General features: G+C 50.1%; 3 protein-coding genes and 1 pseudogene across 4 annotated transcripts; 1 reads left to right on the forward strand and 3 right to left on the reverse strand.

The window, feature by feature from the left end:
• Window positions 1-2,864: 2,864 nt before the first annotated feature.
• On the forward strand, window positions 2,865-3,933 carry LOC310891172 (olfactory receptor 14C36-like; the record flags this gene model as incomplete). The annotated part of the gene is made up of 1 exon (XM_083853452.1): window positions 2,865-3,933. The coding sequence occupies exon 1, from the start codon at window positions 2,998-3,000 to the stop codon at window positions 3,931-3,933; it is 936 nt and encodes a 311-aa protein (XP_083709578.1). The 5' UTR covers window positions 2,865-2,997.
• Window positions 3,934-7,624: 3,691 nt separating this feature from the next.
• LOC310891174 (olfactory receptor 14C36-like) lies at window positions 7,625-8,720 on the reverse strand (the record flags this gene model as incomplete). The annotated part of the gene is made up of 1 exon (XM_083853453.1): window positions 7,625-8,720. The coding sequence occupies exon 1, from the start codon at window positions 8,588-8,590 to the stop codon at window positions 7,625-7,627; it is 966 nt and encodes a 321-aa protein (XP_083709579.1). The 5' UTR covers window positions 8,591-8,720.
• A 5,325-nt stretch (window positions 8,721-14,045) lies between these two features.
• LOC310891175 (olfactory receptor 14C36-like) lies at window positions 14,046-23,609 on the reverse strand (the record flags this gene model as incomplete). The annotated part of the gene is made up of 2 exons (XM_083853454.1): window positions 23,093-23,609; window positions 14,046-14,984 (listed from the first exon to the last, which is right to left on the reverse strand). The coding sequence occupies exon 2, from the start codon at window positions 14,958-14,960 to the stop codon at window positions 14,046-14,048; it is 915 nt and encodes a 304-aa protein (XP_083709580.1). The 5' UTR covers window positions 14,961-14,984; window positions 23,093-23,609.
• Window positions 23,610-24,100: 491 nt separating this feature from the next.
• On the reverse strand, window positions 24,101-25,140 carry LOC310891176 (olfactory receptor 14A16-like; annotated as a pseudogene). Its single transcript has one exon. The product of its transcript is annotated as an olfactory receptor 14A16-like (transcript).
• Between the last annotated feature and the right edge of the window lie 421 nt (window positions 25,141-25,561).

Genomic DNA, 25,561 nt, shown 5'->3' on the forward strand with positions numbered 1-25,561 from the left:
CCGTGGCTCTTATGAGAATGTTCCCAGGCACAGCAAAGAAAGATGAGAAGGAGTAGAACAAACAGCAGATTCAAAAGCAGCCACTAAAAAGCACTGGAATCTCATATACATACAGAAAGGCATGGAAGCCCTGTGGCAAACACAGGAGACTGCCAATTAGCAGCCAAACCACTATGACATCGATAAATTTGGTCTCCACACTCAAATCTGTCATTGTCCGAACCCTTTGTGCCCCAAAGAACTGTTTTGGTTTAGCACCAGAAGGCAGCTGAGCATCGCACAGCCACTCACCCACTCATCCCAGGTGGGATGGGGAGAAAATCAGAAAGGTAAAAGTGTGAGAACACATGGGTTCAGATACAGACAGTTCACTAGGCAAAGCAAAATCCACGCACACAAGCAAAGCAAAACAAAGAATTCATTCGCTACTTCCCATTGGCAGGCAGATGTTCAGCCACTTCCAGGAAAGCCAGGCTCGTCACCTGTAATGGTTTCTTGGAGGACAAATGCCATCATTCCTAGTGTGCCCCCTTCCTCCTTTACCCCAGCTTTTATTGCTGAGCATGATGTCGCATGGTATGGACTGACTTTGGTCAGCCCAGGTCAGCTCCTGGCTCTGTCCCCTCCCAGCTTCTGGTGCACCCCCAGCCTCCTCGCTGGTAGGGCAGCAGGAGAAGCAGAAAAGTCCTTGGCTCTGTGTGAGCACTGCTGTAACACATCAGTGTGTTATCATTGCTATTTTCATCAAAAATCCAAAATGTAACGTCATATGAGCCTCTATAAAGGTAATTTGACAATAATCATGCCAAAACCATGACAACTGCCTATGCTACCCAGAAAATAACAAACAAGGCAAGATTCACTTGTCCTAAACATGGGCATCATCTATTTCAGTTGGCCAAAGGAAATCTCTTTCATACTTAATAATGATCCCTTATCTCTTAATTACCTGCACGTGCCTTGAACCAATACTGGCTCCACAAATGTTACCAGGTGTTTGCATCAGAACAACTGGCCCTACTCTCCATCACCATTAATTAGCATGGGAGATGAGACAAGGAGCTCAAATGCAAGTACTTATTTCATGCTTGCCTGAATTGGGGCAAGAGGAATCCCACTCTGAGGGCTTGTGGGGTGCATAAGAGAGAGCTGTCTCCTTCCACCTCCAGAATGGCAAGCCCAGAATGAAATGCTTTTTTTGACTCAGTTGAATCTCTTTCCTCAGCAGCAGTAAAGGAGATCCCTCCTAGGAAAGATGATTCTTAAACATAATTCTTCGTGAGATATAAGCAGTGACACTGCATGAAAGAAATGTCTCTCCCCAGCTGAGATAAGTGGTTATGTCAGTGTCTTTCACAATGGTTTCTCCTGGAGCCCCAGAGACATCTCCATGGACCAATAGTGGCAGAAAAAGAGATGCTTTGGGCTGGGTCTCTGCTGCTGAGCTGAGTCAGGCTCCTGGGACCAAGGGAGCTCCTGGCAAGTGGGCAGCGCTGCAGAGAGACAGCTCTGCCCAGGAGCAGCTCCTCTGCACGGCACAGCAGGGCTGGAGGCACTGCCTGCAGGCACAGAGGGAAGATGAGCAAGGCAGAAGGGGAATAAAGGCAGTCAGGATGGTGAGAGCAGGGATAAGCTCATCGCAGGAGGAATCTTCACAGACCTTTACATGGTAAGTCTCTTGCCACAGAAAATGCAGTTCCTTGAAGTGTCTCCTAGACCTGGCACATCTCTCCATGGGGAGGACCTGTCAGTTTTCTACACATAGTTGGGGACGGTGACACGTTAGAATTTTTAAGAAGGGATTAAAAGTTGAAATCTGTTTCACTGACAGGCACCTCAGTCTCTAAGCATCAAATACCAGTCCCACATGGCTTTTAGGCAGCAGGAATCAGCTTTCCAGCCTCCTAAGTACCTGCACACACCATGATGCCCCGGGGCTCCCAGGCTGGGAGGGGGGAGTTGGGGACCCCCCAGTCAGCCTTCAGTGAACATGCCTTTCTCCAGACAAACTGCTGGGTCTCCTCTTCTACCCAGTAGAGACCCCTTAAGGCCATAGGGTCCAGGGCGGGAGAGGAGGCTCTCCTGAGTGTCCATCTGTCCCTCCCTGGCAGGAGGATCATGACAGCTTTCCTTGTCTCTCCACCCAGCTCTGCAGGTGCTGTTCTTCTCAGGTGGGATGGGGGGGGCTCAACCCATACAATCCTGCCATACAGATGTGTCCATGGGAACAGGGTGCTCAAACCCCCTTCTGACCTGTGGGGTTCAGCAATGCAGTCACTTGGGTGGGGATGAAGCTGACATTATCTCAAGGACACCCTAATTTTTGGACACACGGAAGTACACAGGTTTCCACTAGGGAGGGGTTTTTGAAGAACTGCTCTATGAAATTGGATTCCTCTGCTCTCAGCAGTGCCAAATTTCATTTCAGGGGAATATCTCAGTTTGATCATCCTCAAGCTCAAAGAGTTGCCAACACAGGGCAGTTGAGAGCTAGACTGATGGACATAGTGGCTATAGTCCCTCTGCACCAAGGATCTATCCTTTTGCCTCCCACGTCTCTCCATACAGCACTTGGAGTACGGTGGTAATGCCAAGGATGTCTACCTGCAAGAAACACTTCTCAGGTGTTATGGAGGCAACAGGAACAAAATAAACCAAATTAAATACCCACAGCTTTGTTCTGCAATCTGGTGAGGTGGGAGACGCTCTTGGATACCGTGATTTAACTAGAGGTGATTCCTGGTTCCAATTTACCTGACGCTGCACAACAATACTGACTCCTCCGGAGCCCACAGCAGAGTCCCCTGCTCTCCATTGCACACCCAGCAAGCAATAAGACAGAGCTGAACCAGGGATCTGAATGGAGGTGCTCCTGGAGGACAGAGACTGTGCGGGTGGGGTCTGTAAGAAGTGGAGGAATTTTTCCTCACAGAAGCCTGTCCACACTTCGCACTGACTTTTTGACATTGTACAAACCCCCATACCCACAGGCAGCAGATGCCCAACAGCAGCTCCATCACCGAGTTCCTCCTGCTGGCATTCGCAGACACGTGGGAGCTGCAGCTCCTGCACTTCGGGCTCTTCCTGGGCATCTACCTGGCTGCCCTCCTGGGCAACGGCCTCATCCTCACTGCCGTAGCCTGCGACCACCGCCTCCACACCCCCATGTACTTCTTCCTCCTCAACCTCGCCCTCCTTGACATGGGATCCATCTCCACCACTCTCCCCAAATCCATGGTCAATTCCCTGAGAGACACCAGGGCCATCTCCTATGCAGGATGTGCTGCACAGATCTTACTGCTTCCTTTCTTCATCACAGCAGAGTGTTGTCTCCTCACCATCATGGCCTACGACCGCTACGTGGCCATCTGCAAGCCCCTGCACTACGGGACTCTCCTGGGCAGCAGAGCCTGTGCCACCATGGCAGCAGCTGCCTGGGGCTATGGGTTTATCAATGCTGTCCTGCACACTGCCAATACATTTTCTCTTCCTCTCTGCCATGGCAATGCTGTGGACCAGTTCTTCTGTGAAATCCCCCAGATCCTCAAGCTCTCCTGCTCAGACTCCTACATGAGAGAAGCTGGGCTTCTTGTGGCTAGTGGATGTTTAGCCTTTGGGTGTTTTATTTTCATTGTGCTCTCCTATGTGCAGATCTTCAGGGCCGTGCTGAGGATCCCCTCACAGCAGGGACGGCACAAAGTCTTTTCCATGTGCCTCCCTCACTTGGTCGTGGTCTCCTTGTTTGTCAGCACTGGCATGTTTTCCTATCTGAAGCCCCCCTCCATCTCCTCCCCATCCCTGGATCTGTTTGTGACTGTGCTGTATGTGGTGGTGCCTCCAGCAGTGAATCCTCTCATCTACAGCATGAGGAACAAGATGCTCAACGAAGCTCTGCAGACAATATTGGAACAAATGCTAGTTCAGGGTCACTAAGGTGCCCATCAGCCTCTTATGATTTCCAGGAATTCACAAAAATCCCACCTTTTTTTTTAAATTTTATTTTATTTTATTTTATTGTTGTTGTTCCTTCTTTGTTATACCTATGACTAGTAATTCCAATTAAATAATATTAATCATCTAACTTCATCCTTATCCTTATACCTGTGGCATTTTTCCTGAGCAGCTAACCTTATATACATAAGGAACCAGGCTGCTTGGAAAACTACAGAAACCAGGAGAAAATGATCAGTTTTACCTTCCACCTCTTCCCATCTCCTCTGGAGCTGGGGAGCAGCCCCAGCGTTCAGGAGGGGCTGAGGGGCTCTGAGCTCAGCTGGAACAGGGAGGAGCTGCCCAGGTGGCCTTCAGAGTTGCCTCTCACTGCCCAGTGGGTTCTCCCTCTCTGCTGCCTTCCATCTGGGGCTGCTGCTTCCCTGGAGCCATGGCCAAGGACTGCAGCAGTATGTGGTCTTGTCAATACTGCTCTCATTTCGTTGATGCTCTCATTTTCACTGATAACATCAGGGTGTTATCAACATTATTGTCATCCTAAATCCCAAACACAACACCATACCAGCTACGAGGAGGAAAATTAACTCTATCCTAGCCAAAACCAGGCGATGGTCTTTGACGTATATGCCAAGTTCTGTCCTCCCTGCAGTAGGGCTGCTGGCAGATGCCATCCTGGAAAGGTGTCTGAAGCTGCCAGGAGATATCAGAGGACCTCTAGGGACAACATGCAGATCTGGGTGGGCGGTGAGTGGCACTCCACAGAATAAGTGACCATCTAAGGTGGAGTGCCCCAAAGGAAAGGTGAACCTGAGGAGCTCACAGGCTAATGAGGGCTCTACAATGCCAGGACAGGGCACGAGGAACCAGCAGGCAAGGGCACATAAGACCAAAGGGGACACATAAGACCAAAGGGTAATTCAGGATACCACCTTTCAAACTCCACAGACTAGATCTAGTGCAGAACTCGCCTGCCTCTTGTGTCATTAGACATACCCCATGGTCCTGCCAAGCAACACCCTGGGCTGCTGAGCCATCGTGGAAGATGAAAAGGGGCATAGCAGGAGTGATTTCCATCTGGCTGAGTCTGCTTCCCACCCTGACCAGTACAGCCAGTGCAGGGTCACCCTGTGGCCCCAGGGCACCACAGCCCTCGCTCTGCAGCACAGCACCACCAGACTGTGGTCCTGATAGGAGTATGGGGAAGGAACCAGGGGGGGTTCAGGCCATATGGACATACTCCTCTGGGAACGGCTATCTGGGGAGCTGGGATGTCCCTGAACAAGAGCAAAGGAGCATTCTGTGCCTGCGGAGAGGAAAAAGTGACAAAGAGAAACCTATTTCTGAAGGCATCCGCTCAGGGCAGGCTGCTGTGTCACTGGGCCAGGACTCTCATGGTGGCCTGGGGAGAGGTGGTGGGGATGTCCAGGACTGGAGACCAGGGATCCTAGAATTTAACTGGCCTCTGCTTCCTTGGACCATAGTCAGCCTCCTCCTTGTTGGCCCCAGACAGCCACTAAGCACCCACTGGATGAAGGAGAAGGAGAAGGAAAGAGGAAAGAGGAAAGGAAAAGGATTATGAAAAAGCAATCACAAACCACCTCCCACCAGCAGATTGAGTCCCAGCCAGTCTCTGAGCAGCAATTTCCTTGGAAAGACTGCCACAGTTTTATTGCTGAACATGATATAATGTGGCACGAACTTCCCTCTGGTCATTTGTCCTGGCTGTATCCCCACCTCCACCCAGTGCCTTATCAACTACCAGACTTGCTGGTGGGGGCAGAGTGACAAAGAAAGAAGTCCTTGTAGGTCTGTAAGAGCTGCTCAGCAATAGATAGATCACCGGTGTGTTATCAGCACAGGTTAGAAAACCAAAACACTGCACCGTACAGGTAATATGAATAGTATTAACTCTGTCTGGACAGATCAAAGATGTATTACAGACAGGAACATGCCCTCTGAGCTCTGGAAAGGAGCCATGAAGGTTTTAATAAGCACATCCATGCAAAAACCTCCTGAGGTGAGGTCCCACTCCTTCAGGGGAAGAGGGGAAGGTTGGTGAGACATGGGGGACATCAGGGCAAGATGGGGGTGTGCAGAGCAGTGAGTGTGTTACAGGCAAGAAGAAGGTCTGAAAGAGCATGGAGTGGCCGTGCAGAGATGGAGCCATTTGAACGTTATGTTAGGGCAGCAGAGGAAAGAGGGTGTGGAGTTCATTTCTAGAACAGAGAGTTAAATTGAGGAAGCAAGCAAGCATGGGGCTGGGACATCTCAGGTGACTGAGGAGCATTAGGAGGTCTTTGATAAAAAGCTGGGCAAGTAGTGTGGAACTCATGAGCTATGGCAAATCCCCAGAAGACCAGAGCTTTGTGTTGGAAGGAAAAGGTGGGTGGAGGGGTTGAGGGTGCATAAAACTTGGGAGATGGCAGAGTCAGAGTGAGGTACGTAAGCACGATAGTGGTCAAAGCCTGCAGGAGAACTGTTTGCAGGTATGGGACAGCATGGGAGAGCCTGTGGTGTGGATGGCTGAGGGCCTTGGTGGGGCTGGGACTCCCCCAGAAATAAAGATGTCTTTGTTTGCTCATCTATGACTGTTGCCTGTGCAACCAACAGTCATGAGGGGACACTGTTTGCTTAAAGACTTGCAGCCTTCTTGCCTCTCTCCAGTTTAATCCATCTCCAGAGCACATCCTTTCATGGCTTCATCATCGGTGGTGGCCCTCAGGGAAGCCACTAACATGGAGGCTTGTGCCTGCCTTCCTCAGAGGCTTCTTCAATCTTCCTTCAGTTGCTGCAGTTCAGGAACTTGGCACCAGAGAGCTCATGAAAATGCACAACGCCCTAACAAGACAAGCCTCTGCACAACTTACCCTAATTCTTCTGCTCTTGTGTGGTTGATTAGAGAGAATCCATGACTATAGTCTAACCGAGAAGATTTCCAAAATAAATAACAAGAAGTTTTCTATTTTCATTTTTCTTTATTTTTCCACTTAGGGAACATGCAATCTCAACCATCTCCAATTCATATTGATCCAGGGTGTTGCATGATGAAATCTGAATATGTAGGAAAAACAAGATCCTTTTTGTCAGACACTGGATAGGCAGTCTTCACCCAAGCCCCCCCCCATCTGCCATTTCTCCTATCAGTCACCTGGGATTCCCATTAGTCCTGTTAAAATCAGAGCTTTTCCCACCCAAGGCTACCACTGAATGTTTTTGCACCAATTTCCACCTGCTTTGTTTGTAGAACTGGCTGCACACAGACACAGGGTTCCTCTGTCTTACCAGAACAAAAAGAAAGAAAAAAAAATGATAAAAATAGATCTGATTACAAAATAAAATACATTCCTCAGCTCTCTGTTAAGTCCAAGTTGCCTCTACTGAAGTCCATTTTCAGCCATGCCCCGCCTCAGTGGAAAATCTCCAGTGAGAAGAATAGGAAAGGACAGACAGGAAGGCAGGTAAGGAGCTGGCTGCAGAGGCATCAGGCAATAACAATAAGAACAGCAATAAAAATAAGATAATTACCAGCAATAATATAATATAATAGTATGTATTATAATATGATAGATAATAATTACCAGCAATAACAATAAGAACAAAAATAATAACAATAATAACAAGTATAATAATAAGACAAACCAAGGAAAAGACAGCAATCGGTTACTAAGATTTGTCACAGACATTTGTCAAGAAAAGTAGGATGTTTATTGCCCTTGAGAAATGTCCATGAAATCACTTTCTTTATACCATTCTTGATTTCCTTATTTCTCATGCTATAGATGAGAGGGTTCACTACTGGAGGCACCACCGAGTATATAAATGACACCACCAGAATTAGAGCTGGGGAGGAGACGGAGGAAGGCTTCAGACAGGCAAACATGGCAGTGCTAAGAAACAGGGAGACGATGACCAGGTGAGGGAGGCATGTGGAAAAGGCTTTGTGCCGGCCCTGCTCAGAGGGGATCCTCAGCACAGCCCTGAAGATCTGCACATAGGACACCAGGATGAAAACAAAATACATGGAGACTATGTAGACACTAGCCACAAGAAGCCCAGCTTCCCTCATGTAGAAGTCTGAGCAGGAGAGCTTGAGGATCTGGGGGATTTCACAGAAGAACTGGTCCACAGCATTGCCTTGGCAGAGAGGAAGAGAAAACGTATTGGCAGTGTGCAGGAGAGCATTGAGAACCCCACTGCCCCAGGCAGCTGCTGCCATGGTGGCACAGGCTCTGCTGCCCAGGAGGGTCCCGTAGTGCAGGGGCTGGCAGATGGCCACGTAGCGGTCGTAGGCCATGATGGTGAGGACAGAATACTCTGCTGTCATCAGGAAAAGAAACAGAAAAACCTGGGCTGCACATCCTGCATAGGCAATGGCCCTGGTGTCTCTCAGGGAATTGGCCATGGCTTTGGGGAGAGTGGTGGAGAGGCAGCCCAGGTCGAGGAGGGTGAGGTTGAGGAGGAAGAAGTACATGGGGGTGTGGAGGCGGTGGTCGCAGGCTACGGCGGTGAGGATGAGGCCGTTGCCCAGGAGGGCAGCCAGGTAGATGCCCAGGAAGAGCCCGAAGTGCAGGAGCTGCAGCTCCCGCGTATCTGCGAATGCCAGCAGGAGGAACTCGGTGATGGAGCTGCTGTTGGGCATTTTTTTCTCTCTAGTCTCAAGAAAACATTTGGTTAGAAGGAATTGTTGAAAGAGAAGATATAGGCAAGTTAGGGCAGACTTCTTTGTGCTAATTCTATGCCATTTCCCATAAAAGTTTTCCCACAAGGGCTTCTCTTTGTCCTTGGGACCTTCCTTCAGCTCTGTTTTGACAGCTCAGTTTTGTTCTGCTCCATACGTCACGAGCAGCAGGGTCTCTGCCTATGGACTCCAACCAAGTCAATCCCACTTCACTTTTGTGGTGACAAACAGCCAATTTTTTTCCTTAGGATTTCCCAGCATTGGCTGCCTTTAGACAAGTGAAAAGTATTTGCTGCAGTGACCTTGTGAGAATTGTCCCTGTTTAGTGCAGTGAGGTGGGGTTAGCATGCAGCCAGCTGCCTCGCAGAGGGCAGAGCCCTGGGAGGGACTCAGCTCCTCCAACTCTGCCCTTCTGAACAGTCTGCGTCTGTCACTTACTGCCGAAACAGATTCTTTCTCACTTGAATTTTTACATTTGCATTACATCTGCAGTGTCTACGTGAGGGAGAATGGGACCTTGTGTTCACACCCTCCCGTGTTGAAGTAACACCCAGCACTGGGAGGAACAGTTCACTACCTTCAAAACCTGGCCTCCATAAGATGATTTGGAGAAGGAGGTTTTTATTAACCAATTATTTCAAATTTATACCCTTACAGCCACTAAGGTCACTTCCTATGATGGGGCAGAAAACCTCTGGTTTTGCAAAACTTTATTGCAAACTTTTCTCTCTTTTCCAGTGCAGCTGAGCAGAGTGATGCCAAGTGGTAGCATTGCTCCCTGCTTCTTGAAACTGTCCCTGCTGCCGGCTGCTTCTCTGTCCCCATGTCTCCTCCCTGCCCAGGCTCACAGAATCCATCCCACCCACTCAGCTCTGCCTTGAAGACATCTTCTGGCATCAGAGCACTGTGCAAATAAAACATTTCTTTGTGTGCAGAGGCTAAGGAGATGCTCAGACACATGCTAGCAAGAGCTGGAGATTCAGTGTCTTCTCCAGAATGGAGAAAGGAATTCCATCTCCCACTGCCCACTCAGCCACCCAAAAGGAGAAAATCCAAAGCAGACTCCTACATTTTCTGGTAAACCCAATCTTTACTTTCTCTTGCACGATGATGCCCCTGCAGCAGGGAAGCCCTGCTCTGGAGCACGTCCTCCTCCACACTGCAGAAACAATGAGAGACACCCTGACAGGTCCTCCCCATGGAGAGAAGTGCCAGGTCTTGGAGACACTTCAAGGAACTGCATTTTCTGTGGCAAGAGACTTACCATGTAAAGGTCTGTGAAGGTTCCTCCTGCAATGAGCTCATCTCTGCTCTCACCATCCTGACTGCCTTTATTCCCCTTCTGCCTTGCTCATCTTCCCTCTGTGCCTACAGGCAGTTCCCCCAGCCCTGCTATGCCGTGCAGAGGAGCTGCTCCTGGGCAGAGCTGTCTCTCTGCAGCGCTGCCCACTTGCCAGGAGCTCCCTTGGTCCCAGGAGCCTGACTCAGCTCAGAAGCAGAGACCCAGCCCAATGCATGACTTTTGCAGCCCCCTCAGGCTCCCTGGGGACGTCCCATTGACCACACCCCTCTGGCTTCTTCCCTTCAGCCAGTTCACAATCCACCTCACTACCCAATCATCCAGACCACACTTCCTCAGTTTAGCTGCTAGGATGCTGTGGGAGACGGTGTCAAACACTACTGAAATCAAGATAGACCACATCCACTGCCTTTCCATCATCTATCCACCTGGCTATGTCCTCATAAAAGGCTATCAGGTTGATCATGATCAAGCACGACTTCCCCTTGGTGAAGCCATGTTGACTGCCCCTAATGACCCTCTTATCCTTGACGTGTCCAGAGACAGCAAGTGGTGCCCTCAGTGGTGTACTAGGCACGGTGTGGACTTGTCCATGGCCACAGTCACATCAGGGTGAGCCTGCTTTACCATGGCCTTATTCCATGGTCATCAGAGTGCTTCAGCACGGATTAATTCACAGCCACACACTCTTCTGTGTTTTCTGGCACGGCATTATTAACAGCCTTAGAGGCTTCCAGATGTACCTGCCCCAGTGTGGACATATCCTTGGGCCAATATGCCTTCAGGGAAGTACCTTCTGCACTGTGGACATATCCATTGCCATAGACCCTTTGGGGTGGACATGTCCCCATGTGGACTTATCCATAGGCTACAGTTCCTCTGACTCAAGTACCCCTGCGAGTTCCAGCCTGTCCATTACAGCAGCAGAAGACCAGCAATGCCCTGGCCATCTGACAGCCCAGGTACATGGCCAGTGCTGCTATCAGAACATTCCTGGGCACACCAGAGTCAAATGATAAGGGGAACAGCAAACAACAAAAGCAAAAGTAGCCACTAATGAACATAGGGCAAGCAAGACTTATGTCAAGAAAAGGAGCCTGCCAATGCATTGCTGAAAAGCTATAACAGCAGATGTTAATTCAGGTTACCAGACTCCAATCAAATCTATTGTCATCTCAAACCCATGGAGCCCCATGCTGGGCATCAAAAGGGACCATTCTGGATTAATCCCAATAGGCAGCTAAGCACAACAGAGAGGTTGTGGAATCTCCTTCTCTGGGGATATTCAAAACCCACCTGGATGCCATCCTGGGCAAGGTGCTCTAGGTGATCCTGCTTGGCAGGGGGGTTGGACTGGGTGATCTTCAGAGGTCCCTTCCAACCTCAGCCATTCTGCGATTCTGTGACCACACGGCTGCCGATGGCTCCCCCAGCAGGATGGGGGATAGAAGCAAAAGGGTAGGAGTGAGAAGTGAGTTGAGTCTAAGGGAGCTGAACAGGTAAAGCAAAAACTGCATGCAAGCGAAGAAACAGGCCTCTACAATCACACTTCTTTAAGCTGGAGGATAATTGCACTCAGGTGTTACCCTGATAAGACACTGGATACAACTGAGAGCAGAGAAGCGAGGGTCAAAGTGCAGTTTAACAGAGTCATCAACTTTTCTTAGGGTACCCGAGGAGGGTCTCAGCTCTTCTAGCCAGGGATGCAGAGGCCTCCTTCCAGCTGCCCACACGCAGACATCCAGCAGCATTTACATGTCCTTAGCATTGAGGTGTCTTCTCCATGAGGCACCTTGATAACACAGAGGTGCAACGAGAGAGATGTATCCTGCTGGAGAGCAGCCTGCAGCCCAAGAAGACACCCCAAAGATACTGCTGGATGTCCCAAAGCTGGGGTGTCCCAATATCCCAGCTCCACTTGCTGCAGTGTCTGGAGGAGTCACATTGTCCTCCCTGCCCATGCTCACAGCCCCTGGGGCACAGCAGGGACCCTGCTCTGCACCACAGCCCTTGGCACAGTCTTGCCCTGCCACAAGTCTGTGCTCAGCCCCGTGCCACAGCTGAGGTGCTGCAGCCCAAACGTGTGCAGCCAGGAGGAGCTGGAGCTCCATGGCTTGTCCCAGAACAGTGATGATTTTGGGTGAAGGGACATTGGAATTTGGATTAAGGGATGTGATCACACATCTTGGCCACCTGTGGTGCTGAAGTGGAGGGATACAGGCTCTGCCAGAGAGAGAGTCAGGGAAGATGAGAAGGTGAAGGTGAAGCTCAGATGCATGGAGCTCCTCTGTGCAATTGACAACAGGTTGGGTTAGCTTTTGTGAGCGAGGAGGAGAGGAGCCAATGTGGGTGACATTCTGCTGCCTGTTACAAACCAGTAACTGAGATGAAGGCAGTTCACTAAGTAAAGCAAAAGCCGTGCGTGCAAGCAAAGCAAAACAAGGAATTCATTCACTACTTCCCACCGGCAGGCAGCTTTTCAGCCACTTCCAGGAAATGCAGGGCTCATCACGTGTAACAGGCTCTTGGGAAGACACGTGCCATCACCCTGACCACCCCTCACCCCCTCCTCCTTCTTTATCCCAGCTTTCACTGCTGACCGTGGTGTCATATCATATGGAATATGCCTTTGGTCAGTTTGGGTCAGCTGTCCTGGCTGTGTCCCCCCCCCCAGCTCCTGCTGCACCATCATCTTCCTTGCTGGCAGGGCAGCACGAGAAGCAGAAAAGTCTTTGCCTCTGTGTGAGCACTGCCCTGCAACAACTAAAACAGAGCTCTGTTATCATCACTATTTTCATCCTAAATCCAAAACATAGCATTGTGTGAGCCTCTATGAAGAAAAAGAACTCTATCCCAGCCGACATCAAGACATCTCTCACATCTTATGTTCCTACTTCAGCCTCTGGTTTGTTTGTTTGTTTGTTGTTTGTTTTTTTTTTTTCCTTCTTCCTCTGCCTATTCAGTCTTCAAAGAGCCCTCGAAAGGAAAGAGTCATTGAATCATGCAATAACTCGGTTGGAAGACAACTCTGAATGTCATCTCATGGTTTACATTAGATATTTGGAGGAAATTCTTCACTGTAAGGTTAGTGAGGCCCTGGAACAGGTTACCAAGAAAAGTTGTGGATGCCCCATCCCTGGAGGTGTTCAAGGCCAGGCTGGATGGGGTCTTGGCCAACCTGATCTCATGGGTGACATCCCTGCCCATGGAGGGGGTTGGAGTTAGATGATCTTTAAGCTCCCTTCCAACCTGAGCCTTTCTATGATTCTATGACCCATGGTGTCAAAGGAGACACTGGTCCCAACTAACCCATACTCATCTACTCCCCGTGTAACAAGCTATGCAACCAAGAAAAGGTGACAGGTGAAAGTTCCTCTCTCTCTTCTGAGAGGTGTTGAGACACCCATCTGCCAGCCTGATCCATTCCCAAGAGAGGTGTGTTGCCTACCAGGGGCTCGTATTAGGGACAATGCCATGAGACTACCAAGCCTTGTTCATCCCACAGACTACTATCTACTGCTGCTGTGCTCGGACTCTCTTTCCCTCCACCTCTGCACACAAGCAGTGCTCTCAGCTCCAGAAAAGGGCTCACAAGAGGAATGTCAGACCAATAAGTCAATGAAGGGTCCTTTATTTTGTTTAAATTCACCAAGACTCCTCATGGACGGAGTCTCTGGGCTCCACTAGACAGGCACACACTGAGTTAGAAAGGGGATGAAGATTTAGAGACTCACAGAATGTTTTGGGTTGGAAGGGACCTCTAAAGAGCATCTAGTTCCAACCTCCCTGTCATGGGAAAGGGACAGCTTCCACCGGACCGTGTGGCACAAAGTCCCATCCAGCCTGATGATCTGAACACTTCCGAGGAAGATGCATCCACAGCTTGCTAACAGGCAACCAGTTATACGATGACATAACAATGTCAAAATCCTAATGACATTTTAGTGCACAGCATCAGGAGAATGAAACCACAGATAAAATAAACACTGACAACAAAGCAAAATAAAACCAGAAATGACAATACCCATAAATACATTAGAAGAGGAGCTGTGCCTTTAATGAGCCACATTATGAGTCTAATGCAGAAGCTGGGAAGTTCATTGCTTCTGAAAAACTTTATTTCATCAGTTTCCTGAGGGCATCCTTGATCTCCTGGTTCCTCATGCTGTAGATGAGGGGGTTCAGTGCTGGAGGCACCACCGAGTACAGAACTGCCATCACCAGGTCCAGGGATGGGGAGGAAATAGAGGGGGGCCTCAGGTAGGCAAAAATCCCAGTACTAATAAATAGGGAGACCACAGCCAGGTGAGGGAGGCACGTGGAAAAGGCTTTGTGCCGGCCCTGCTCAGAGGGCATCCTCAGCACAACCTTCAGCATCTGCACATACGACAGCATAATGAAAACAAAACAACCAAAGGCTATGCAGACAATGACCACAAGAAGCCCAGCTTCGCTCATGTAGAAGTCTGAGCATGAGAGCTTGAGAATCTGGGGGATTTCGCAGAAAAATTGGTCCACAGCATTGCCATGGCAGAAAGGAAGAGAAAACGTATTGGCAGTGTGCAGGACAGCATAGAGGAATCCACTGCCCCAGGCAGCTGCTGCCATGGTGGCACAGGCTCTGCTGCCCAGGAGGGTCCCGTAGTGCAGGGGCTTGCAGATGGCCACGTAGCGGTCATAGGCCATGATGGTGAGGACAGAATACTCTGCACCAAAAAAGAATAATAAAAAGAAGACCTGGGCAGTACACCCTGCATAGGCAATGGCCCTGGTGTTCCAGAGGGAATTGGCCATGGCTTTGGGGACAGTGGTGGAGATGCAGCCCAGGTCGAGGAGGGCGAGGTTGAGGAGGAAGAAGTACATGGGGGTGTGGAGGCGGTGGTTGCAGGCTACGGCAGTGAGGATGAGGCCGTTGCCCAGGAGGGCAGCCAGGTAGATGCCCAGGAAGAGCCCGAAGTGCAGGAGCTGCAGCTCCCGCGTGTCTGCGAATGCCAGCAGGAGGAACTCGGTGATGGAGCTGCTGTTGGACATCTGCTTCTTCTGGGCATGGGGGACCTTTACAAGGAGGAAAAAGCAATAACAAGTTAGGAGAGGTTCCTCTGAAAAAATCCTATTCCATTTCTCACAGAAGTCTCCCAAAGTACCTCTCTCCTTTCAAAGACCTTCTTGCGGCTCCCTTGATTAACTGTAGCATGTGCTGGCTGAGGTGGGCGGACAGAGCAGGGATTCATCTGTGGGTCAGTCCTGTACAGCAGTAGGTTGATGGGAACATGGGGTGATCTCAGATTAAATCCACTCACAATATCAAAGAGCTTCTCAGTGTTCTTATTCCCAAATCACCCAACAGCAGGACAGAGCTGAACCTGAGGTGAACCTGGGCACTGCTGAGAGCAGAGGATTCCCGGTTCAAAGCACACACCTCCAAACCCCTCACCCTGTCTGCGCACTCCTCTTCCAACCAACAACAACAAGGGCTTATTTCACTTGCCCTCATGCATCTCCCCAGCAGCATTTCTGTGGCCTTGGCATCTCCACTGATTCTTCTTGGCTTCCGTACATCACTATCACTCTAATGGAGAACTGTGTCCGTTTGGGACCGATAGGATAAGATAGGACAGGACAGGACAGGACAGGACAGGACAGGATAGGATAGGATAGGATAGGATAGGATAAAAGAATAGAATAGAATAGAATAGAATAGAATAGAATAGAATAGAATAGAATAGAATAGAATAGAATAGAATAGAACAGAACAGAATAGAATAGAATAGAATAGAATAGTTCAATTGGTAGGCATCTTCTAGTCCAACTGCCTGACCTCTTCAAGGACATTTTGAACCAGAAGCTAAAGCAAATTATTGAGGGCCCTTCCAGCCCTTTTACCAGTGTTGTTGCCCTCCTCTACACTCTTCCAAGGACCTTTTTTTACAGTGGAGACCAGGACTGCACATAAAATTCAAGGTGAGGCTGCTCCAATGCTAAAGATAGTGGGACAATCACCTCAACTGAGTGGCTCTGCTGTGTTTAATGCATCCTAAAACGTGTTTTGTGCTCTTCACCACGAGGGTATATTGCTGACTCACACTGAGCCTGCTGTCAACCAGCACTCCCAGATCCCTTGCTGCTGAGCTGCTCCCGAGAAAACTGAAAGCACAGAGTCTTTCTTTTTCAGGTAGCCCCTGAACGGCTGTGTGCACCAGAAATGTCACTGCAGCAAATTACAAATGCAAGCAGACCACTGACCAGACTCCTGGCAGCTGCAGGACCCTGCCCTGCCCTGCCCTGCCAGGGGGGCTCCTTCCACCCGCAGCTTCTCCCCGCAGCGTTCTGGGGACCCTGCCCTGCACCACAGCCCTGGGCACCCCTGCCTGCACCCCCGGCTGCACAGCCCTTCACACTTTTCCAATAAGAGCCTCTGGGCTGGGAGTCCTCAAGAAAGGTCCCAAAATCTGTGGGCTATGCTGCCCTTCGGAGATCCTTCCAGGAACTGCAACAGCATTGCCCTGCAGCCACAGACTTACCATTTCAAGAGCTGCAATGTTTCTCCTCCAGTAAGCTCTCTTCACCCTCCTTAGTGCCTTTAACCTTTCTCTGCCTCCCTCCCCTTCCCCTGTCCCCTTGTGACCCCCAGCCCTGCTGCGCCATGCCGAGGAGCTGCTCCTGAGTACAGCTGTGACTCTGCAGCGCTGCTTGCTTGTAGACAGATCCCTCCATCTCAGGAGCCTGGCCCAGCTCAGCAGCAGAGGCCAAGCCCAATGCATGACTTTTGCTGCCCCCTCAGGCTCCCTGGAGGTGTCCCTGGGGCTCCAGGGACGACAGCTCCTGAAAAGCAGCAGGGTCACCCCTGGGGAGCACGATTTTAAGCAGACTGAAGTAATCACCAACTGCCCTGCTCTGAACAAAGGACAGAGACTGGTTCCAGCAGCATGATTTGTGCTACCAGAGCACGCTTGTCTGCGCGAGATATCCAAGTTCACCTCTGGACACCCATAATAAAAGTTTAGAGAAACAAAGGGAGGCTTTGCTGGTTTCCCTTGGTCAGGGCAGTGATTCAGCTGAGGTAATGCAGGCATCATCATCAAGCAACCTGACCTAGTAGAAAGTATTCTTGCCTACAGCTGGTGGGTCAGAACTGTATGATCTTTAAGGTCCCCTTCAACCAAAATCATGCTATGATTCTGGGATCTCATCCCAAGTTGGAAGCCCTCAGGCTGAAGCAGGATTCAGTTCCCCCATGCATCCTACACACCCTACAGCTGGCATTCCTCTTGGTTCAGCTCAGGTGGACACAGAGGAATTGCCTGTGTGGGCTCTGAGCCCCTGGTCTTTGTTCAGTGGAGGGGGCAGCTGGTCCCACACAGATGTTTGGTGACAGCTGAGGTGCCAGGGGAGGTTTAAGACATGTGCCAGTGTTTGCAGGCTCTGATGGAGAACATTTCTGAGCATCAGCTGAGGGCCAGATGGGGAAGGGGGATGTCCTTGGCTGCCCACAGGGACAACTAACTTGTATACGTAGGGCACCTCTGGATGTACTTTTATCCAATATCTCCTCAAAGCATACAGAGCTACTGAGCTGACCAAATGCAGGAGTGGTCCAGAAGGACTGTTCAATCTTCTTTCTGCTCTCCAGCCTTGGAGATCGCAGGGTTTGCTCTCTTTGTGGTCCTCTCCTTTGCTCATTATGCTGTTATCTGCTGAACACTCAGCATGTCTAAGCTCACAAGCAAAGCTTTTGCACACATGTGATCCTGGGCTGTTGTTAACCACGTTTCCTTGTCACAAGTCTCTACTTGGACCCAGTGCCACAGCTGAGGTGCCCGGGGCTGTGCCCAGCACATTTCTGAAGGGACTCTCCTAGTTAACAGAAGGTGCCTCCTGTTTGAGTTCTTGCTTTCCTTGATCCGGGCTTCAGGTTTACTCTGTTTCATCTGGGTGGTGATGTAAAAACATCTGTCCCAATTAGGGAAGGGTCTTAGATACCCAAACCGTTACTCTGAGCTTTACCAGGCAAGTGCCTGCACCACATGCCAACCTCCAGACAGCACCAGCATCACCTTTCCCAGCTCATCAGAGTTTGTGCATCTGCTCTTTAGCTCCTGCACCTATGGAGAGGTTGCTCCATGAGATGATTGAAATGCTGCTGGCACAGTGCTGCTGCTCAGAAGGGCACAGCTCTCCCATAGGATCTCTGAGCTATCCAAGAGCTATTCTGAGAAGCTGCAGAGAGGCTAAGGTCATGAACATGCTGCTGGGCAGCTTCAGATATATGCCACTGACATGAACCCTGCTTGTCCTTGGCTGTCACAAAGGGATGAGACTTTCCTTGGGTGTAGCACCCGCACTGTGAAGTCCTTGGTCTGGTCACTGGAGTCAGGAGCCAAGTCCTTCCCCAGCAGCCCAGGTCCATCCTCCTATTAACAGGGTGCTGCAGAGGTGAGGGCTGCTGCCAGCTCCAGCTCACCCTTGTCCTGCAGGGATCTTTCAAGAGGATGAAAAAGGCAGGGACTACACTATCAGGAGGGAGCTTTTCAGAGGCTGTGCTTTCAGTTTCCTAATTGCCAAAGGGGAAAACAGAGAAACAAGAAAAATTATTTGCACAAGAGACAGACACTGCAGACAGCTCCAGCTTCCTCCTTCCATCCTCATCAGGGTAGGTCTGGCCTCCCCCTGAGATGCTGCAACCACAGAGATGCCCTAGGACAGTGCCATACAACCAGGAGATGCCCGTAGGGCAGAGCTGAGTGCAGCATGCGTAGGGAGAGTCTGTGAACACTGGCACCAAAGAGATGGGGGAGCAGAGAAACAGCTCCCAGGGACAGCTCCATACAGCAGAGAGGTGGTCAGAAGGAGAGGAAACTCCTAAGAGCAGCATTGTGCTGGGGGGATTGGAGCACCGCTGTGTCCTCTCCAGCATGGATGCCTTCCACTGAACAAGACCCCCTTGCCTCTCCTCTCCCTCTCAGCATGGTCTTCTGCCCTCATGGCCACGATGTTGACCTTGCAGCTGGGAATGCATAAAGTCTGAAGAGGGTTCAGAGGAGGTCTACCAAGACAGGGGTAGGCATCATGTGTGGAGGCCGAGAGGCCTGGGCTTCCTAGGCCTGGTGAAGCACAGGCTCAGGACAGTCTAGTAGTAGCTCCAGACAGCTTGAAAGTTGCTTTCAGAGATGATGGCACATTTTTGGTAGGGGCATGAGAAAGGAAACCCACCATAATCTGCCATTTGGGAGGTCCTGGTCATGAGAAGAAAGAAATATCACTCCAAGGGTACTGCTGTGGTCCCTCAGAGGGAGTCTGGATCAGCCCATGGCTTTGTGTTGCAAGGAATAGCCAGTGAGGACAGGCAGGTGCCAGTAGAGGCAGGGAGATGCTGCGGTGATGAAGTAGGTTGGGTGTCTACAGGCTGCAAGGAAAATAACACAGGCAAGGGGCAGGGTAGGACAGACAATGGCCAAGGGCACTGGCAAGGCTGGAAGGCCCTGACAGAGCCAAGGTCTTTGTCCCCTTGGCTGGAGCTGTTGTCTGTCCCTGAGGCCTATGAGAAGACACATTATCCCCTTGGCACTGGAACCTTGGGGCCTTCTTGTACCCCCCCGGTGGTGTTGTACTGTTGTCCTTCACTCAGCATCACACACCCCACATCCCAGTGTCTCTTGAAGAGCCCTGAGTCATGTGTGGGACAGGAGCTCCCTTCCCAGGACCCGGGGATCAGGCCTTGGCATTTGGTTTGATAAAGCCCATCCAGGCTTTACTCAGCAACAGAGCCACCTACACGTTGCCTTTGCCTGACTGGCATCACTGCCTCCAATTTTCTTCTCTAACAAGTCCATGGGGAGGCTGTGCTGGTAATGGCCCTCAGTGGGACCCATTAACACTCCAAGAAACTTCAGCGTTTCTTCTGGCTTTACCTTCTTGTTCAGCCTGTGCTATCTCCTCCCAGCATCAGAGGTCCATGGACTCAGCACCAAATACACCCTGGGGCTTGTTACAATACAGAGAGCCCTCGTGTGCCTTGTTTCTTCCCATCATTTTCTTCAAGGCTGCAGGGCTTGTATATCTAATTGGAGAGATTTCAGAAGGGTAGTTAAAGAGGCAGATTTCAATGAGCAGTTGATAATAAGGCGCTTTCGTTTTAAGTTTTGTTTTTTTTTTTTCCGTTTTCAATTTACTGACCTTTCCAATTGATATTGATCCACAGGATCTCCTAAGGAGTCCTGGTCAGCTTGGAAAAGCAGTCCCTTGAGGCCAGACACTCTGTGGGCAACCTTGCTCCTCACTTCCCCAACCCCTCCATTTCTCTCAGGATCCACCTGGGACTTGCAGCACTTCTCCTGCCGTCAGACTTCTCCACTCAGGCCTGCAGCTGCATGTGATAGCTCCTTTGCACCAATTCCTGTCTCTATTCCCCAAACTGCCTGCACACAGGCACAGAAGGATTTCTCTCCATTGCAAACAAACAAAAGTTAAGCGTTACACAATTCAATAAACTTTAAAACATTCTCCTCAGCTGGATGCCAAGTGCAAACTGCATCTAACGAGGTTCACCTTGCACAAGGGACAGCTGTACAAGAAACGTTTTAGACAGAGAGATAAGCAAGGATAGAGATAAACACAATTAAGGAGTTCACTAAAGAGTTCATTAGACTTCTGAAGGATGGGGAAAGTTTTTACCTCCCTAAGCTTTTATCAGAGAGCTGGGAGGTGTCTGAATGAACAAAAAGCAAAGAGAGGGAGATTCTGGAGAGCGATGGGAAGAACATATGTCCAAGGAGTCTCCTGGAAAGACACCTTCAGACATGACCACTCAATCATTTTTTTTAATCATTTAATAATTGGAACTACATGATCTTTAAGGTCCCTTCCAACCCAAGACATTCTATGATAATCAGGAGAGGTGGGAACACCAGAAAGACGAGGGTGACTGGACACACAGCATAACAGACAATACTGGTAGTGCAAGGAGAGGGAAAAATCACTATTTCCTGTGCAATAAGTGCACTTCTTGGTAATTCCCATTCTGGCATGGTGAGAAAACATTACCATTCCATAACCAGAGCTCAAGGATTTCGGGTGATGAAAATGTGCTCATATATACATGTATGCATGCATTTATATACGTGTGTGTGTCCTGGTTTCAGCTATTATCATTATTATTCTTATTTTCCTTTCTTTTCTGTCCTAATAAACTGTCTTTATCTCAACCCACAAGCTTTCACTTCTTTTTTTTTTCCAATTCTCTCCCCCATCCCAATGGGGGCAGAGGGGGGAAGGGAGGGGTGCGAGGATTGTGTGGTGCTTAGCTGCAGGACGGATTAAGGACAAAAATACGTTAATGGTGGAAGAAGTTGTTCACCTTTCCAGGCAGACTTTGGTTGTCTGAACACAAACATCCAGAACTACTTTCAGAGGCCCCAGTGTACCAGAGGTTTTTGCCTGCAGTTGGCAGCCACCAGGAGGACCTGTGGGAGACCAGAGGCTGCAGGTGGAGGCTGGGCAGGGGATCCCAGTGCGTTGACACTGGCACCAGGTGTCTGTGTCCCTGTGACCCACATCTAACCCCAATTCTGAACATCACTTTCCTTTTCAAAATAAAGAAAGTGGACACAAAATCCACCCCAGGTCTCAGAACCACCCTTGGAAGATCCAGTATGTTAAAGCAAAAGAAAGCAAAATCACAAAAAAAGAAAATTAAATTTTATATATATATTAAAAAAAAAAATGAAATTTTCATGAATAAAAGATCTTTGGTTTAGATCTTAGTCTTTGTGGTTTGGTTTCGTTTTGTTTTCCTTATTATTGACATTTTCTAAATGTTTCTGTTATTACTAGGCGAACACCATTCAAAAAAAGATTATTCTGCATCTTTGATAGAGCCCTGTTTCCTCCCAAAACCTTCCCTGCCCAGGAATCTCCATGATGCTTCTCAATCTTAGCACAAAGCCAGTCACACTGAGGTGTTGACCTCTCTGCATTGATGGAGGAAAGCAAGACAAGCTTCCATGCAACCTTCTGCTTTCCAGCTGAAGAGTCCTTTAAATATGGAGACGTAGAAAACATGCTCAGCTGTCCTTTACTACCAGGATAAGGCATGCATTTAGCTTCAGGTACAAAAGAAAGTGAAAAATGGCACCATCTAATAGAGGAGCAGAATGCAGAGGAAAAGAATCAACACCCCAGAAAAGCCCCAAAAGGCTCCCTGCCCTCTGCCCAGCTGCGGTGCTCTTGCCTTGCTGGGCAGCTGAACTCCACCACAACTGTTCTCTCACTCCCCCACCTCGGGAGAGGAAGGGAAGAAGAAAAGGAAAGAAACAACTCACGGTTTGAGATAAGGATAATTTCATTAGAGGAAAAATAATTATTAAGGGAAAATTGTTACTAATTACATAATGTAACTGAAGAAAAAAAAAAAAGAAAAAGAAAAAGCAAAGGCCATGTGGAAGTGCAGAGGAAAGAAATTATTCTTATTACTAAGAGCATAAAGGGCAGGTGAGTGCTGAGCTAGACCCAGCCTGTGCAGTTTCAAAGCGGGTGTCCTCTGGTATGTGTCTTTGCCTGCTGGGTCCTCACAGCCCCTCCAGGCATTGCAGAGCCCCCATGGGCTCTTGAGGACCACAGTCCCTTTAGGACACTCCACCTTAGATGGTCGGTCATTTTATGAGGTGCCACTCGCTGCCCACCCAGACTCGGACACTGTCCCTGGAGATCTCCTGGCATCTCCTGGCAGCTCCAGGTTCCTCTCCAGGACGGCGTCTGCCATCGGACCCACCACCACTGGGACCAGCTGCTGCCTGCTTGGACACCAAGTGGTGGTTTTACTCGGGTGGGCGGCCGAGCTCCACCTCAGCCGCTCTCTCTCTCCCCCTCTTCAAAGGGAAAGGGAGAGAAAATATGATGCAAAGGGCCCAAGGGTTGAGATAAGGACAGGGAGATCGCTCAACTATTACCGTGATGGGCAAAACAGAGTCAGCATAGGGAGACAGTAAGCTTTATTGCCTATTACAAGCTAGAGAGGTGAGAAACAGAGGAAAGAAACCAAAACTGCCTTTCCCCCATCCACCCTCATCTGCCTCCTCCCCCGAGCGGTGCAGGGGAACAGGGGTTTGGGAGTTATGGTCAGCCTATAGCGCTTTGTCTCTGCCGCTCCTTCTCGGTCACTCTCTTACCCCGTGCTGTGGGGTCCCTCCCACGGGATGCCGTCCTTCCCGAACTGATCCTGCAGGGGCTTTCCACAGGCAGCAGCTCTTCAAGAACTGCTCCAGATATGGGTCCGTACCACGGGGTGCATCCCTCAGGAGCAAACTGCTCCAACCTGGGTGCCCCACGGGCAGCAGCTCCTGCCAGGTCACCTGCTCCTGCGTGGGCTCCTCTCCACGGGCTACAGGTCTGACCCGGAATCTGCTCCGGCAGCAGTCCTCCAAAGGCTGCAGCCTCCGTCAGTGCAGGTCCACCTCCTCCACGGGCTGCAGCTTGGAACCCTGCTCCACCGTGGTACTCCATGGGCTGCAGGAGGACAGCCTGCTTCACCACGGTCCTCACCACAGGCCGCAGGGGACTTCTGCTCTGGCACCTGGAGCACCTCTCCTCCTCCTCCTTCACTGACCTTGGTGCCTGCAAGGCTGTTTCTCACTCCTCTCACTCTCCCAGCTGCTGAGAAGCAGCAGGGTTTTTTTTTTCCTTTTTTTTTTTCCTTTTTTTTTCCCTTTCTTAAATATGCTCTCACAGAGGCACAAACAACATCACCTATTGCCCACGGACCAGACAACAGGACTGTCACAAGGCACACAGGGCCATAAGGCTGACACAAATGCAAGGGCTACGTGGAAGAGAAAAGAGACCAGGGCTGCAAAGACCATGTTCTCCTTCTATATATGGCTGTATCGCCCCAGAGCTCCAGAGAAAGAAGGAAGACATGGGAATTGATGAAAAATACTTTACTTCAGGCTTCTGTATTTTCTTTATCTATGGAGGGATGCTAACACCATCAGTACCTGAGATCTTGGAGGGAGTCAAAGACAGGAGATATGAAAGACGAAATGGAATAAATTACAGTATTTTTTCACATATAATTTTATCACAGTTATAAGATTAAACAAACAAAAAAAAAACACAAAGACAAAACAGGCTTTGCTTCTTTGTGGTACAGTGGGAACCGTACAAATATGATGGCCACGTTATTGATGATGGGATAATGCATATCCCAATACATCCCTGAGGGCATCTTTGATCTCCTGGTTCCTCATGCTGTAGATGAGGGGATTCAGTGCTGGAGGCACCACCGAGTACAGAACTGCCATCACCAGGTCCAGGGATGGGGAGGAGATGGAGGGGGGCTTCAGGTAGGAAAACATGCCAGTGCTGAGAAAAGTGGAGACGACAGCCAGGTGAGGGAGGCACGTGGAAAAGGCTTTGTGCCGGCCCTGCTGAGAGGGGATCCTCAGCACGGCCCTGAAGATCTGAGCGTAGGACAGCACAATGAAAATGAAAGCACAAAATGCTAAACAAAGACAAACCACAAGAAGCCCAGCTTCCCTCATGTAGGAGTCTGAGCAGGAGAGCTTGAGAATCTGGGGGATTTCGCAGAAAAATTGGTCCACAGCATTGCCTTGGCAGAGAAGAAGAGAAAACGTATTGGCAGTGTGCAGGACAGCATAGAGAACCCCACTGCCCCAGGCAGCTGCTGCCATCTTGGCAAAAGCTCTGCTGCCCAGGAGGGTCCCGTAGTGCAGGGGCTAGCAGATGGCCACGTAGCGGTCATAGGCCATGATGGTGAGAAGAGAATACTCTGCTGCAAGGAAGAGTAGAAGAAGAAAGACCTGGGCAACACATCCTGCATAGGAAATGGCCCTGGTGTCCCAGAGGGAATTGGCCATGGCTTTGGGGACAGTGGTGGAGAGGCAGCCCATGTCGAGGAGGGCGAGGTTGAGGAGGAAGAAGTCCATGGGGGTGTGGAGGCGGTGGTTGCAGGCTACGGCGGTGAGGATGAGGCCGTTGCCCAGGAGGGCAGCCAGGTAGATGCCCAGGAAGAGCCCGAAGTGCAGGAGCTGCAGCTCCCGTGTGTCTGCGAATGCCAGCAGGAGGAACTCGGTGATGGAGCTGCTGTTGGGCATCTGATCCCTTTGCTCATGGGGTTCTGCCAAAGGAATAAGCCAACTCACAAGTTAGGACTGCTCCAATCCAATCTCTTTCCACTCCTTGCCCTCCAGTCCCACAGCATCACCCCAAAGCACATGGCCATTCACCTTCCTTTCAGCACCCTCGTGCACCTCCGTGGCTGGAGCTCTGCTTCATGCTGGCTCAGGGCACTGTGAGGAGCAGGGTCTCTCCTCCTGAAGGACTCAGCCCCACTCTACACCGGCTGCCCCGTTGGAAACATGCTGAGATACTCCAAAATTCAGCATTTACCTCTCATGTCACCTACTTGCAATGCAGAAGGGCTGCTCAGCACCTTCCAGCAGAAGAAGCTCCTGGGTGTGCACTAAGAGGTTGCCTGCAGAGACCAGCTCGCTGCCCAGCCCCATGCACCGTGCTGTCAGGTCCCACGGACGGAGGTGCTCCGAAGGACTGTTGCTGGACAAAGCTGCACGGCAGGACCTGCACTGCTGTGTGTGAGCTGCTGCAGGGAGCGAGGGGCA

This window comes from Anser anser (genome assembly GCF_964211835.1).
Source record: "Anser anser genome assembly, contig: HAP1_SCAFFOLD_50, whole genome shotgun sequence".
Taxonomy (NCBI): domain Eukaryota; kingdom Metazoa; phylum Chordata; class Aves; order Anseriformes; family Anatidae; genus Anser; species Anser anser.